General features: G+C 36.4%; 3 protein-coding genes across 7 annotated transcripts; 2 read left to right on the plus strand and 1 right to left on the minus strand.

The window, feature by feature from the left end:
- The first annotated feature begins 192 nt into the window (after nt 1-192).
- On the plus strand, nt 193-893 carry LOC130742884 (calcium-binding protein PBP1-like). Its single transcript, XM_057594985.1, has one exon. It carries the CDS (start codon nt 417-419, stop codon nt 783-785), a length of 369 nt encoding a protein of 122 aa, XP_057450968.1. The 5' UTR covers nt 193-416; the 3' UTR covers nt 786-893.
- A 20-nt stretch (nt 894-913) lies between these two features.
- LOC130742877 (G-type lectin S-receptor-like serine/threonine-protein kinase At4g27290) lies at nt 914-6869 on the plus strand. Of its 5 annotated transcripts, XM_057594978.1 has the most exons (9): nt 920-1355; nt 1450-1534; nt 2632-3848; nt 4152-4268; nt 5211-5371; nt 5474-5684; nt 5839-6076; nt 6237-6387; nt 6474-6869. In XM_057594978.1, exons 2-9 carry the CDS (start codon nt 1491-1493, stop codon nt 6777-6779), a joined length of 2445 nt encoding a protein of 814 aa, XP_057450961.1. In that variant the 5' UTR covers nt 920-1355; nt 1450-1490; the 3' UTR covers nt 6780-6869. The 5 variants fall into 5 exon arrangements, 4 of the variants coding, with proteins under 4 accessions (XP_057450958.1, XP_057450961.1, XP_057450959.1 ...); XM_057594975.1 differs by having other exon boundaries at nt 919-1534; XM_057594976.1 differs by lacking the exon at nt 1450-1534.
- A 1423-nt stretch (nt 6870-8292) lies between these two features.
- Nucleotides 8293-8673, minus strand: LOC130743548 (nuclear transcription factor Y subunit C-4-like). The gene has a single exon (XM_057595795.1). The coding sequence runs from the start codon at nt 8671-8673 to the stop codon at nt 8293-8295; it is 381 nt and encodes a 126-aa protein (XP_057451778.1).
- Nucleotides 8674-14550: the final 5877 nt, after the last annotated feature.

Below are 14550 nucleotides of genomic sequence, written 5' to 3' on the forward strand. Positions count from 1 at the left end.
TAAAGCATCATTGAATAGTAGTTAATGCATGAAGTAACACATATGACGTCAGTGCATACCAGCATATGCATACTATAATATTTACAAGTGAACCATCCTAGAAAGAAGGTTCTACGAAAGAGTGAGGCAAGTAAGTCACATTCCAAACTCCAAACTCGAAAGTGAACCGTGTCTCTTGTCTGACCAAGTTGCTACCTTCCTGACCTGTACCTTAGTTGTCTTCCATGAATCTCTTCTCTTACCTCTCTCCTTCCTAGAAAATCCACACAACATTCCTCCCCTTTTCCCTCTTCATCCCATATATATACACCACACACACATGTTCCCTTCATCATCATCATCATCACTCTCTCTTCTTCTTCTTCTTCTTCTTCTTCACCTTTGAGTTCATTCATTCATATTCATTCTCCATAACCATGGCTACTACACCAAACTCCCACCAACAACAAGCTCAGTTCCAAGACCACCTACCTCTCATGGCCAACAAGCTAGGAGGTGATGGCCTAATAGACGAGCTCTGCAACGGGTTTAACCTCTTGATGGATGCAGAAAAAGGGGTCATTACTTTTGATAGTCTCAAGAGGAATGCCCATTTTCTTGGGCTACAGGACCTCAGTGATGAGGATCTTCGTTCCATGATCGTGGAAGGTGATTTTGATCGTGATGGGGCTCTAAGTCAGATGGAGTTTTGTGTCTTGATGTTTAGACTGAGTCCTGAACTCATGGAAAGGTCTCAGATGTGGTTGGAGCAAGTGCTTGAGCAAGAAATGAAAGATTTTTTGTAATTTTTCTCACCCTTTTTAATTTCAATTTGTTGTCAATTTGGGCCATTTTCCCAAAAAATGTAATGGAATGAAATTTGCAGTAAAGAAATAGAATTGATTCATTTGATATTTTTAATGTGTATACTATATTCTGTTGTTGAGTTCAATGTTTATATACCCAAATTCTGGAATGAAATGTGGATTTGAAAATTGATGATTATATACCTTAAAGTTCTAATTTTTCTTAGTTTATTCAATTTGTTTACTGTTTTGAAAATTGATGATTGGGTGCATTTCTTATTTCAGTCCTAACTAAACAGATTTATTCTGAACTGGTTGAGATTCAGTCCAAATTAGTGGCTACCTGTAAAGGTCTTGAGAGTTGAGATCAATTGGTCTAGAAAAGCTAATAAAGTTGTGAAGATTTGACTTGGAGTAAACCAAAGAACTAAAGGAAGCTAGAGGTTTTTCCATGTATCACTAATCAATTGCAGTCTTTATGGTCAATAAAAGTGTGACTGAGGAAGTATTGTTTTCAAAAGCTTTGGTATGGAGGTCTGATAAACTCGTGTGGACTCTGGCTGTGCTCAGGTAGGCCTTTATTGACCTTCCGTTTCTTGACTTGTTCATCTTGAATTATTGATGCATTAGCAACTTCATTTGGCAAATATGCATTTACCTGTAGTGGTTGCTGGTTGCCGCTGCATCACGGAATTACGGACACAGATGCAGGTTGATGTGACCGCAATTGCAGTCCTGATGCAGATACGGTAACTCCAAAACCCGTTGCTGCTGCAATTGTGGTTGCATTCTGCAATTTGAAACCATGCCTAAAAACCCTTTGTGTTTCTTGAATGAAACAATTGTTTCAGCCTTCAAATATGAATGGTGAATCTAAGGAAGCAGTAATAGCAAAAGAGGCAATTAATTGCAGGATGTTTCTGTCCTTGCATTTTATGTGTCTATCTCCTTGTTCATACTTAAGTTTAATTAGGATGAAAGAAGAGTGGGTCTGAAAAGAACCAACAATGAGGTGGCTCACTGAGATGCAAACTGTAATACTATATTTCTAAATTATTGAATCATCAAAGTCATGGTCATCCTTGATTGGCTGTTCTTTTCAGCTGGAAAAAGATAAACATACTTTTGATATATTTAGACCGAATTTCTTTTCCATTTCATTTTCACTCGCTCTTTCTTCTTTTCCATTTCATTTTCAGTCAATTTTTCTTCATATTCATATCTCTCTTATTTTTCCATCATTTCATTTATCACATCTCTTTCTCATATATTACTATATATGTGGGTAAATTTGGGGTGTTGATGAAGTTTTTTTCCTTACTACTTTCCATTTTGATACTGACTGCCACTTTGTGACTTGTGAGCCTAACAAGGCTGCCACACAGAAAGGATACGTGGACTAACAATTGAGATATTGACGACCAGGGTTTGCCTTACAATAGTTTTCTATTGAAAGGACGTGAGGACTAATAAAAGTCACAGAAATTCTCACAAAGACACGGGTATGTCTAAGAATGGTCAATGCCTGCACAAAATCATCACCAAGTTCGTTACTCAAGATATTGTGAAAATCTTCAGCTACCATATACACCAAAGAGTGTACACACATGAAATGAAAGCTGACTGATAAAGAAAAGACTCAAAAGAGAGAGAGAAAAGAAAGAAAGATATAATCAGTGATAAGATGTGAAAAAATTGAGGTGGGGAGGCGCTAAAAAGTACTATTAGAGTATAACAAAATAAGGATATATGGAAGCATGGAACTACAGGGATGTAAAGCCATGAAATATTTTCCTCTTATTTTTGTTCTTACTAAGATTCTGTTGTTCTTTTCTTTTACCTCCAGTGCAGCTGACTCCATATCCCAATCTCAATCACTTTCTGAAGGCAAGACCTTAGTTTCTGCAGATGGAAGCTTTGAATTTGGTTTCTTCAGCCCAGGAAGTTCGGCAAACCGGTTCTTGGGAATATGGTACAAGGCAATACCAGTTAAGACTGTTGTCTGGGTTGCCAACCGATCCAACCCAGTGAAAGACAACTCTAGTATGTTACATATCAACAGTGAGGGCAATCCTGTGCTTGTTAACAACAATGGAACTCTGATTTGGTCAGCAGAGTCAAGAAAGAAGGCTCTCAATCCCATTGTTCAGCTCTTAAATTCAGGGAATTTAGTTTTGAGGGATGAAAGAGATGAAGATCCTCAAAACTACTTGTGGCAGAGCTTTGATTATCCTTGTGGTACACTCTTACCAGGAATGAAACTGGGTTGGGACTTGAAGACTGATCTTGATAGGCGTGTATCGGCTTGGAAGAATTGGGATGATCCATCGCCTGGTGATTTCAAATGGGGTATCTCACTTGAAGGTGTTCCTCAAGTAATGATGTGGAAGGGCTCACAAGAATACTACCGTGGCGGTATATGGAATGGCCTTGGATTCAGTGGCGCGCCAGAACTGAAGAACAATCCACTTTTTGAGTTTGAATTTGTCTCCAACAAGGATGAGGTGTACTACACATACAGCCTCAGGAATAAGTCTATGATTTCAAGGGTTGTTCTGAACCAAACCAGTTATACTCGCCAGAGGTACATATGGATCCAAGAGGCTAAAACTTGGAGAATTTATGCATCAGTGCCTAGAGATAACTGTGATTTCTACAATCTTTGTGGACCATATGGAAATTGCATCATAGGCGACTCGCCAGTGTGCCAATGTTTAACAGGGTTTATGCCAAGATCACAAAAAAATTGGGACAATATGGACTGGACTGAAGGATGTTTACTCACTCAACAATGGAGCTGCAAGGATAAGAGCCAAAATGGGTTTTTGAAATTTAGTGGGGTGAAATATCCAGATACTTCTCATTCTTGGGTCAATGAGAGGATGAATACCAATGAATGCAGGGGTAAATGCTTGGAGAACTGTTCCTGTAAAGCTTATGCAAATTCAGATGTTCGAAATGGAGGCAGTGGCTGCTTGTTGTGGTTTGGTGATCTCAGGGATATTAGACAATTTTCTGGTGGTGTTCAGGACCTGTATATTCGGACTAAAATATCAGAGTTAGGTAAGGTTATGGTCACTCTCAAGTTTTGGTATTGTATTGACTTGTTCAGGCTTTGTTCTGAATTTTTATCCCTACTGATTACTACTGTATTTGCTCCGTCTCATGTGAAAACATCCTCGTGTTGAAATATTGTGCTTATCTCTCTCTGCATATATATAAAATATGTGGCACCATTTGAATATTTATGAAGAGAGAAATAGGCACAGTGTTTCACATCATGAGAGAATCCTAATCTGTTTTAGCATAACTTTCTTGTTCAAAGATTCATAACTGAGTTTGCTCACTTCTGTGTAAATCATGAAGGGGTGAAAAGGGAACATAACATTAAGGTGGTGGCAATAATCACCATTGCAGCCGCTGTTTTTATGGTGATTCTGGGTTTGTTGTACTATGTTTGCAAGAGGATGAAGAAGTCCAGAGGTAGCTTTCTTACACTTATTTTAATGACAATTGACAGTGACATACAGAACAATAATATCAATCAAATTCTTATGAGTTTGGATAGTTAGTTTACCTAAAGTTTTAAACATGTTATTATTATTATCATGTAGGGGACTAGTCAAAATCTTATATATAGTACCATGCAAGAGGCTTAACAGTTTTTATAAACATCCACTCACCAATTTTCTTTCCTTTTTGTTCTCTCCAAACTCTTTGGGGTCAGACCAATCAATTAAGACAGTAAGCCTAGTTCCCAGGTAGTGTTTGAGTGAAGATGAAGATCTTTTGTCCTTTAAGTAGATTTAGAGTAGTTACTGACTGTTTCACATTTGTTATGATTACTTAGTTAATTTGAGGGTTACGGTTTGGCTAATTAATTTGGGGTTTATGATTCCCCTGGCCCCTTGCTTTTCGTCTGCCTAGGTCGGCTACTGAGCTTGTGTAAAGCGGGTGGTTGCTATATTGACCCTTCCTTTAGGCCAAGCTATTGATAAATACTCTGTATGTACACCTCTCCATGCCCTAAACATTTTTGGTTAATGAACTTGTGACGTGACCCCTCATTTAGGCCCAACTATTGATAAATAGATCAGTATGTACAATACTCAACGTCCTAAGCATTTTTGATTAATGGACTTGTGAGTTAACCCCTCCTTTAGGCTGGGCTATTGATTAATAGCTCAGTATGTACACTTTCTTTTTGTAGCTGCAGATTTTAATTTAAGCTGTTGCTAGGACCATAATGTGATTTGTGCTTGATTGCTTGTAATTTACTGTCAATCACAGACATTAAAAGAAGCAGATATTCTCAATATTTTGATGGACTAAAACCTCAAAAGGGGTGCTTATTTTTTTTCTTGAAAACAATCTAGATGATGTACTAGTGATGCCGCTTAATGGCATGTCATTATCTCTTTACAGTTGATGAAACAGAGGACACCTTGAGGGTACAGAATAACGAAGAAAGCGAGAATGAAGACTTGCAGCTTCCTTTCTTTGACCTTGCTGTGATTGCCAAAGCAACTGATGGCTTCTCAATTAACAATAAGCTTGGAGAAGGTGGATTTGGAGTAGTATACAGGGTAGGGTAATTATGCAGCAAAATGGTTTGATGAACATAAAAACTTGGAACTTATCTTGTTATTTATTTGTTTACCTGTTGCACATGTATGAGAAAATTATAGGGTACCCTAGCAGATGGACAAGAAATTGCTGTGAAGAGGCTCTCACAAAGTTCTGGGCAAGGCTTCAATGAATTTAAGAATGAAGTCATATTGATTGCGAAACTTCAGCATCGAAACCTGGTTAAGCTTCTTGGTTGTTGCATTCAAGGAGAGGAGAAAATGCTTATCTATGAATACATGCCCAACAAAAGCCTGGACTTCTTTATCTTCGGTTCAGATCTCTCTTTTTCAATTTCATTTTCATTTTCTCTTAGAATTCTCCTTCCCCATTTTCTCCTTCATATTAGGACCCTTTCTGTCTTTTTGCTGCAATTATTGGTATGTGTTTTCTGGGATTGAGTTAGTAATACCATTATTCTTTCCAGATCATGCAAAAGGTGAAGTTTTGGATTGGCCTAAACGCTTCAACATTATATGTGGAATATCCCGAGGACTTGTGTATCTTCATCAAGATTCTAGGTTGAGAATAATACACAGAGACCTTAAAGCAAGTAATGTCTTACTTGACAGTGAGTTGAACCCAAAAATATCCGATTTTGGTTTGGCTAGAACTTTTGGAGGAAATCAGACTGAAGGAAACACGAGGAGGGTGGTCGGGACATAGTAAGTGCATGTTTTGGAGATCTTTTTACAATTGATTCTAAAGTCAGAATCAATTATGTGAAGAAGCTGATCCAAACATGGTATAAGTTAATTATTTTGTAATTTGCATTTATCAATACCAAATAGTGACCTAAACGATATCTTTAATGATTTTGTTCAGTGGTTATATGGCACCTGAATACGCGATTCATGGCCTATTCTCAGTAAAATCTGATGTCTTCAGCTTCGGTGTAATATTGCTGGAGATAGTAACTGGAAAGAAGAACAGAGGGTTTTCTCATTCAAGTAACAGTATAGACCTTATTGGACATGTAAGTGAAATGGTGTTGTTTGTTTTTACTTTTCACTAACACAAGTAACACAAACATTGGAATGACAAGTCTTTTATACCTTTTAGGCATGGAGATTTTGGAAAGAGAACAAACCCTTGGATTTGATCGATCCGCGCATGGAGAAATATTTATCTGATCTATCAGAAGCATTGCGTTGCATCCATATCAGTCTTCTCTGTGTTCAACAACATCCTGAGGATAGGCCAAACATGTCAACTGTGGTTGTGATGTTGAGCAGCGAGAGTGCCTTGCCTCAACCCAAGGAACCTGCTTTCCTTATTGACAAGTCCTTTCTTGAAGCTGATTCCTCCACCAAGCATCCATCTTCTTCAACCAATGAAATAAGTGTTACCATGTTAGAGCCCCGGTAGTGGAACATTTTCTATTCTGAACTAATCTATTATGAACATTGGCCGGAACAAGCGCAATTAAATTGTTTTATATCAATTTTTCCTTTTCGAGCTGGCTCTTGGCAGTTTTATATCAATTAAATTGTGCAGAAATAGTTTAGAGGAGTAAGCGCAATCCTTCCACGCTACACTGCTTCAATCCACCAAATCAGATCATCATCAAAAGACTGTTGTTGCTTAAAAATTAGATCATTGCGTGCAATCCAGGTTGCCCAACACATACAGTATGAGATTAGCTCCCAAACCATATGTCCAGAGGCGTGGGTGTGACTTCTGGAATAAATTTTGCAGTTCATAGTCTTACTTCAAAGAAGATATAACAAAGAAATGATCATCTTGAATTCTATGAAGAGTGAGTTACTAGCACCCCTCTTACAGCTACTGCATTGTATGTCTGAACAACAATACTCAGAGGACTAGGCTACCAATTATAAAAAAAAAAATTAGAATTCAGGAGCTATCAAAAGTTGAAAACTTCAAGGACCAGGCTACCATTATTCAAACCATTATTTTATTCCCCTCACATATGAAACCACCAAAACAAATAGACATTTTGAATGACCCTCCTGTATGATTTATATTACTTTATTTTGTTCATTTTACAATATATCTTCTAAAATTCACCCTGCATTTTAGAGAAACTGATCAATTTAATCATCCATGATACAAACATGGCTTTTTCCTGTCTATAGGTCTGAGAATGTTATTTTTACCTGCCTAACACCAATGGGTTTTGAGTCATTCACACTTCACTGTATCTTCGATAACATTTTAAGTCACTTTATCTTCCTATCATTTCTTCTTTTCTTAGCTATCTCATTATTTATTATATCTCCCATTTCTCTTCTTTTTCTTCTATCTCTCATAAGTGTAAGTAGAAATGGAGTGCTAAGTAAACTTTTGACACCAACATTACTGTTTCCCTGTATGTTACAATATATCTTTCAGCAAGCTGCACGGAGAGAATTTTATCAACACATATTCGACACTATTGCTTAACCTTTTTTTTCTTTAGATGTTGAGCGGGGCTTTCCTTTGGGCATTATGTTGAATCAAAGAACATGGAACTCTTCAACTAACAACAACAGAACACTTCAGTGCATTAAGATATCAGAACACTATTGCTAGTTAGCTATATGCCTATATATATATATATTCAATCTAGATATTTGAACCCTGGCGAGATCAAAATTCAATGAACATACGGGTTTTCTGACTGTTTTTGACAGTAAGTAATGTACATTGCCACAAAATAGCTACCAGAACTAAAATTCGGAATGTATATCTTAAAATTACAATCCAAGAACTAAATCCCAGAATGCAATTTTTGAAAATAAATTCCGGGTATTAGTTCCAAGTAGCAATATTTTTAACTTCATACATCATAGACAGTTTTTGACTGCTAAAACCGGACATATCAATTGAATGTCGACATTGTAAGGCATTCAAAAATCATTTCCAATCTATATTACAATTACAAACTAGTTTCCATTTGCGTGGTGGTGGTGTCACTTGCAGCACTATCATCTGAAGGACTTCCAGCAGAAGAATCAGAAACCAAAGTGATCAAAAAGTCGAAGACATCAGTGGCAATTACAGCTGAGGCCACATCATCTTTATGCAAAGTTCTCCTTTTGCCTTGCATGGCCATGATCCATGACCTTCTTGTAAGCTCCTCAATGAAGATCTCACAAGCTTTGGAAAAAATAATAGGAGACTCCCCTGATATCATCTTAACATCCTCCCCAGACTTCTTCATAATCTTCTTGATCCTCGCCAAAGGAAGAGAATGAGGACCTGTTCTTCCTGAAATGCCACCACACAACAAACCTGAATATGCACCAGCTTGCCTCATTTTGTTTTTCTGTTTTCTCTGTTCCTTTGTTAACTAAATTCAGCTGTTATAGATGTTTCTGAAATACTATGAGTTGCTGTATATCAGTGTGAGCTTCAGTGTTATATATAGCAAATCTAGAGCATGCCATAGCCGACAGTTGAAGCTTTCACTCACTTAACGTGGCCGGCCAAGCCTGCTTATGCCGGCTAATTGAAATTCTTTGAATAAACAAGTTGGAGACTTTGTATTCTTAATTAGGCTCTTTGACTGAAAACTATTATTGTATTTACTAATTTGTTGTTTTGGTCAAGAAACATTAGGAACTGTGAAGTAAAGAGATATGTGACTGATTCACATTTTAATTTTCATGACAAATTATTATCAATGATGACAAGCATTCTTTTCCAATATTTGGCAATTTGAAAGGAGAGGTTTTTTTAATAACACTTGGTTGTAATGTTGTATGTTTAGTCCCTCTAGTGTTATTGATGTTTGTCTGGCTGGGTCCATTGATAATTTATAGTTGATTTAATTTTTCAATTTTTAAAATTATTTTACAAGTTAATTGGTATGAAAGATATAGAACAGAAAAAATATGTGAAATCTCTCTACTCTCGTTTGGTTGAATAGAAATAGTGAAAAGAGAGAAGATTGATTTTTTTTGATACATTGGAAAGATAAATTGCACACGTTAGGAATTGATCCCTGAACCTCCCCCTACCCAACCCATATGTCCCCCACTCCTACCACTTGAGCTATCCTACGGGGACATAGAAGATTGATTTGTTCAAATAACAATTTTATTCTAAAAATATAAATATAAATAACTAGCATAATGGTAGAGAGATAAAACAGAAAAGTAAGATAAAAAAAATCATATTTCAAATATGAGATTTCAAAAAGTGGTATGACTCACCACCTACCCCTCTCCCCAAACTCTTTCAAGCATACCAAAAAAAGAGTGATTCCATATGTCTCTTAAGGCATGCGGAAATTTACAGAAATTTTGTGTGAAGGAGCATAGATAGTCACGCAGCTGTTGAACTTGTATATACACATGTGTGTGGCTCAATGAATACTTTCATTACAAGAAGCGCTTGTTTTAGCTTCAAAATTTAGCGTTAGCGTGATCTTGATGCTGACACTAATTTGTGCTCACTAGTATGCTTAGCCGACTTGGAGGTAGTTGCTAGACCGACACTAATTAGCGTTGGCTAACAAACCATTAGTGTCCCTCACCGCCCATTAGCGTCGAAAATGACCGACGCTAATTCTACATGTGACCGACGCTAATTTGAAATAGATCCAACCAATTTAATCGGCCCATGTTTCAGCACTAGTCAAATCATGCTAACATCATGACTGGTGCCAAAGTTGTTGCTAATTAGCGTTGGTGACATCATGTCCGATGGTAAGCGACGTTAATGGCTAGTAAGCCGACGCTAATTAGGGTGGTCCTGACCGATGCTAATTATAAGTAATGTAAAACTTTATTTTAACATTTTGCATCGACGCCAACATTCAAAAACTCACTTGAAAGTCAAATACATAGGTGCAGAAATTGGAATATTGTATCTAAAAGGAAGAGGAAAAAAATGAAACTTTTGGACAACACAAGTTATGGTAGAGCGCGGGTAAACAAGTATTGTCCAAGTTGATGCCAAGATCGAAGATCCATTTTTTCTTCAACATTTTCATTTTTGGTGCATCAAAGATATCATCTACAATCTGCTCCCCTTCATATTCACATAACAATCCAAACATTCATGTTTGAAAAAAAATGAACCCATTTAGCTGGCTACCTAGAAAATTCAAACCACTGACATTGTTGAAAAAATGGGAAAAAAAGAGGAAATGAGGAGAAGAAGAGGTGCCTTGAGGAGAAGCTTAAAGGAACAAGAATTTCATCATGAAGAAGAAAGAAGATGAAGGCGGAATAGGAAGTAGATGGTGGTGGAAGAGGAAGAAGATAGCGATGGAAGAAGAGGGATTGAAATATAATTTAAAAAATTTGCAGGGACTAAAATTGATGTGAAAAAGTCCACATGACCATCCTCAGCTGATTAGGCTTGCCACTGGACTGTTGACTAGTCAAAATTGAGCAAAATGACTTAATTTGATTAAAAAAAATATTTCAGGGATTACATTTCAAAGAAAAAATTTTCAGGGACTTAATATGATTCCCTTTACAATCTCAGGGACCCTGAGCATATTTAAGCTTTTAAAAATTATGATTCTAATTACTCATTTGCATTAACTCAAGTATCATTTCTTCATAATTCTCCCAAGTGTTTTCAACATTTCATTTGCCCTCCGCTCATTTGATAATATTTATGTATCTTTCTTCAATTGTTCCTAGTCCATGACATTCATTGTATTCTAACAAACCGACGGTTGCAGTAAGATGGGGAAGATCAAGGAATGAAAGAGATTGGGGAAATGGGACATAAGCTTTATAAAAAAGCAACCAAGTTTGAACATAATTGGTGCAGAGTGCAGACATCGAATCCGTGAAGCAAAAGCCAAATTTTATCTTTGTGCAAATGGCTTGTGAACATTTTGCGTGGCTACTCTTAGGAAATTATGAAGCAAGGGCATCATCATCATAATAATATATCCCAATAATAATGATGCCATGCTCGGTTTCTGAATATTTAAGGAATGGAAAGGGACATCCATCTTCTCTTATGGTCTTCTCAATTATGTGGGATTGTGAACTGTGAAGGAAAGATTGGCTCCTTACTCCTTTATACTCACACAGGCAAGACTTACTTACCATGCGACCCTATGTTTCTCTTGGACATTTTTTAGTGTACGTGAAAAGCATAGACTCATCATGTTACACATAGGCTAAAGTACATTTTTCATAGGTTCATTCATGTAAAAAAAATCAAGATATATAACATGACGTTAGGTAAGCTCAGAGGGTTTCGCCTGGGTAACAGCATGATGGCGTTCAACGAATTTTGGAGACCTTGCTCCATATCCTGAAGACAAATATAAAGTAACATGTTAATTAGACTCTCTACGGAGTTTATGGTTGGTATTCATTTGGTCTTTGAAAGAGGTTCTGTCCTGTTTATTGGGTAGGTATCTAATCTGTAATTTCTGGGAGGAATTGTCTTTGGGACGACGTTTGAACTGTCAGTGAATAATAGGTAATGAATTAGCGCCAGAAATATGAGAGGAAATTTGTCCGTCACAAAAGATTTAGCAACGAAATATTTTTTGTGACGGAAAACTTCTCTTCCCACACTTCGTCACTATAAGGTGGCATGAAAGTACATTTGTAAAAAAAAGAGTGAAAAGATTTAAAAGAAGGTGGGGTTAGGTGTGAAAATTCCAAAGCATTTGAATTTAACGTTATTTGGCAAATGATTGTGGAGATTAAAGGTTGAGAGATGCAGTTCCTCTATTATTCCGATTGGTCCAAAATGTTAAAAGGCTTGACAACATCTTATAATCGACACAAAAGACTACAACTAAGCAAATGTTATAAGGGTTGAGTGGATGACTTAGCAGAGTAACAACCCATCCTAGCTAATGGTCGAGCGACGCACGACGACCTGAATTATAACATACGAGCGAGGAGGACTAAGATTAACCTTTCGCTCAGGGGCTCTTCACTAAAGCTTCCAATGAATGCATATGTAATGACAACTAATCCCAAACTTATTTATAAACACAAGTGTGATCGTTCATTTACTTAACAAACTAGTCTATCTGTTATTAATCACTCTTTTCAGCTATAAGCACAATGTATTCTGTTTTTAACTACACTTTTTGTATTGGGTTAAAGTACCCCTCGCGCTTCCAATTTAACAACATTTGGCTTATCAAAAAAATCCATTCTTACAATCTTTCAATTTTACTAATTAAACTCTTAAGTTCTCTTACAACTCTGTTATTGACTTGAGCATCAGATTATCTTCTATGAATACTAGCCTAATGTGGCCGAGCAGCTTCACCTTGCTCACCAAGCTATTCCAAGCACACGCCGACGAAGAAAACAAGCTGAATTCTCAACTTCCCTAGAAAAATAGGTCATCTTGTACTAATAAAGCAATTTTAATATTGCTTTCTTACTTTTAAAAAATTTAACTCAAATGAAGGTTTGAAAACCAGAGGATATCATACATCCCATCACATGGTTAGGTAGAGAAATGTGTTGATATTTAGAAATAAATGAATCACGATGAATGAATAGAATTGTGTGTATTGGCAACTCTCAAGGTTTTTCTTAAATATAGCCATATATCTTGCAACAACACATACCAATAATGATATATACACACCTCATTTTTTAAACACTCAATTTCCACCTCTTTTTATTTTTATCTCTCTCCTCTTATCATCTATCACATCTCATACTTTCTCTCTCTTATTTTTCCTTTTCTTTCTATCTCTCCTCCTTCCACCTCTCTCCATCTCAAAGAGAGGTGTGAAGATAAGATTATTCGTTTTATACCTTTTGATAATGTATTGATGCACTACGTACCCATGATCAACTATAAAGTTTGAAGCCACTGGCGCACCTATAACTTTGTGTGACTTTCATAGATTTTGGTCAGCATAGAGCGCGTGATACGTCATGTAATTCCTTTTGTCGATGCCAAATAATATAAGTCAAACGCCATCATCCATATTCAGCAATTGCTGCAATTCCTTAATACACTTCCAATTTCCATCATTTTGATCACTAATCACACTCTTCATGGACCCTAGTTATAGTGAAACAACTCACGATCATGCCATGCAATAGACAAGCAATATGACTCAACGGCTTTGATCTCACCAACCCTAGCTTTCCTCTGTTGCCTTGTCCCACATCACTCATTGGTTTATCCCTAAAACGAGTTCCATCATTAACTCCATTAAATAGTTTATCCCTCTTAACATTTATACTTGATGACCCTCTCCTAGCTAGTTTTGTTAACATTCATTCAAAATACATCTTTTTTTAGAAATTCAAAACACATCTTAAAGGGAAGTTTGAGTTCACTTAATTTTCAAGAAAAATCATTTTGTTCATGAGAGAAAAAGTTATAGAGATTGTAAGTTTTTTTTTCACTGTCAACCAAGCAAATTATAATTATTATATGGGAAAACTATTTTTGTATAAAAACAGAACACAAACTACTTTTATTTTATTTTATTAATTGATTATGCACATATTATTTAAAATTGTATTGATTGACCGAGAATTTTTTTTAACATAATTCAAAATTAAGCATTACATTTCTTGGTTTTAAAAATGAATGGAGAAATAATTTTAAAACAGCTTAAATATGTTTGAGTTTTTTTATTTTAAGAGAAATTAAATTGAGTTTCTGAAAAGTGATTCTTTATAGGAGTACCATAGAAATGAAATCCAATATTTTTTTTAAAAAATAAAATTACTTTTTCATAAAATAAGCATAGACTCCTATTTCATGTAGGCCAAGACTATTCGTACCATCCCCCTTTACTATCCACACCATCCATTTTTTTTAATCCCAAAAATAACCCCAACATAGAAAATATACAAAGTAGTAAAAAAAAAAAATACTCTCCCAACATCACCTTCTTCTTCCTTCTTCCTCTTCCAATCTCATCTTCCCCCATCCCTATTTCATCTTCTAAACACATCACACACCTTAGAGGTATTTGAAGCTCCAAATCAGTGTAGAAGATAAGTGGATGAGATCAAGAGAAGAATAGAAGCTCAAAATATGTGAGATTTTGGGATTTTTACGGTTTTTTCGCGTAAATCTGGGTAGAATATGTGGGTTCTGGTTCGTTCCGCCATTTAAACTGCGGACGTTTTATTGCTACCGCTATCTTAGTAGCGGTAACTTCCGCTATCTTAATAGCGGTAGCTTCCGCTATCTTAGTAGCGGTAACTTCCGCAATCAA

The sequence above is a fragment of the Lotus japonicus genome, chromosome 3, assembly GCF_012489685.1.
Source record: "Lotus japonicus ecotype B-129 chromosome 3, LjGifu_v1.2".
NCBI lineage: Eukaryota > Viridiplantae > Streptophyta > Magnoliopsida > Fabales > Fabaceae > Lotus > Lotus japonicus.

Coding starts and splice junctions, on each gene's coding strand:
- LOC130742884 (XM_057594985.1), top strand. CDS start 417: ATGGCTACTACACCAAACTCCCACCAACAACAAGCTCAGTTCCAAGAC.
- LOC130743548 (XM_057595795.1), bottom strand. CDS start 8,673: ATGAGGCAAGCTGGTGCATATTCAGGTTTGTTGTGTGGTGGCATTTCA.
- LOC130742877 (XM_057594975.1), top strand. CDS start 1,434: ATGCATTTACCTGTAGTGGTTGCTGGTTGCCGCTGCATCACGGAATTA. Junction 3,849..4,151: donor GACTAAAATATCAGAGTTAG/GTAAGGTTATGG, acceptor TAAATCATGAAG/GGGTGAAAAGGGAACATAAC. Junction 6,388..6,473: donor GTATAGACCTTATTGGACAT/GTAAGTGAAATG, acceptor TATACCTTTTAG/GCATGGAGATTTTGGAAAGA.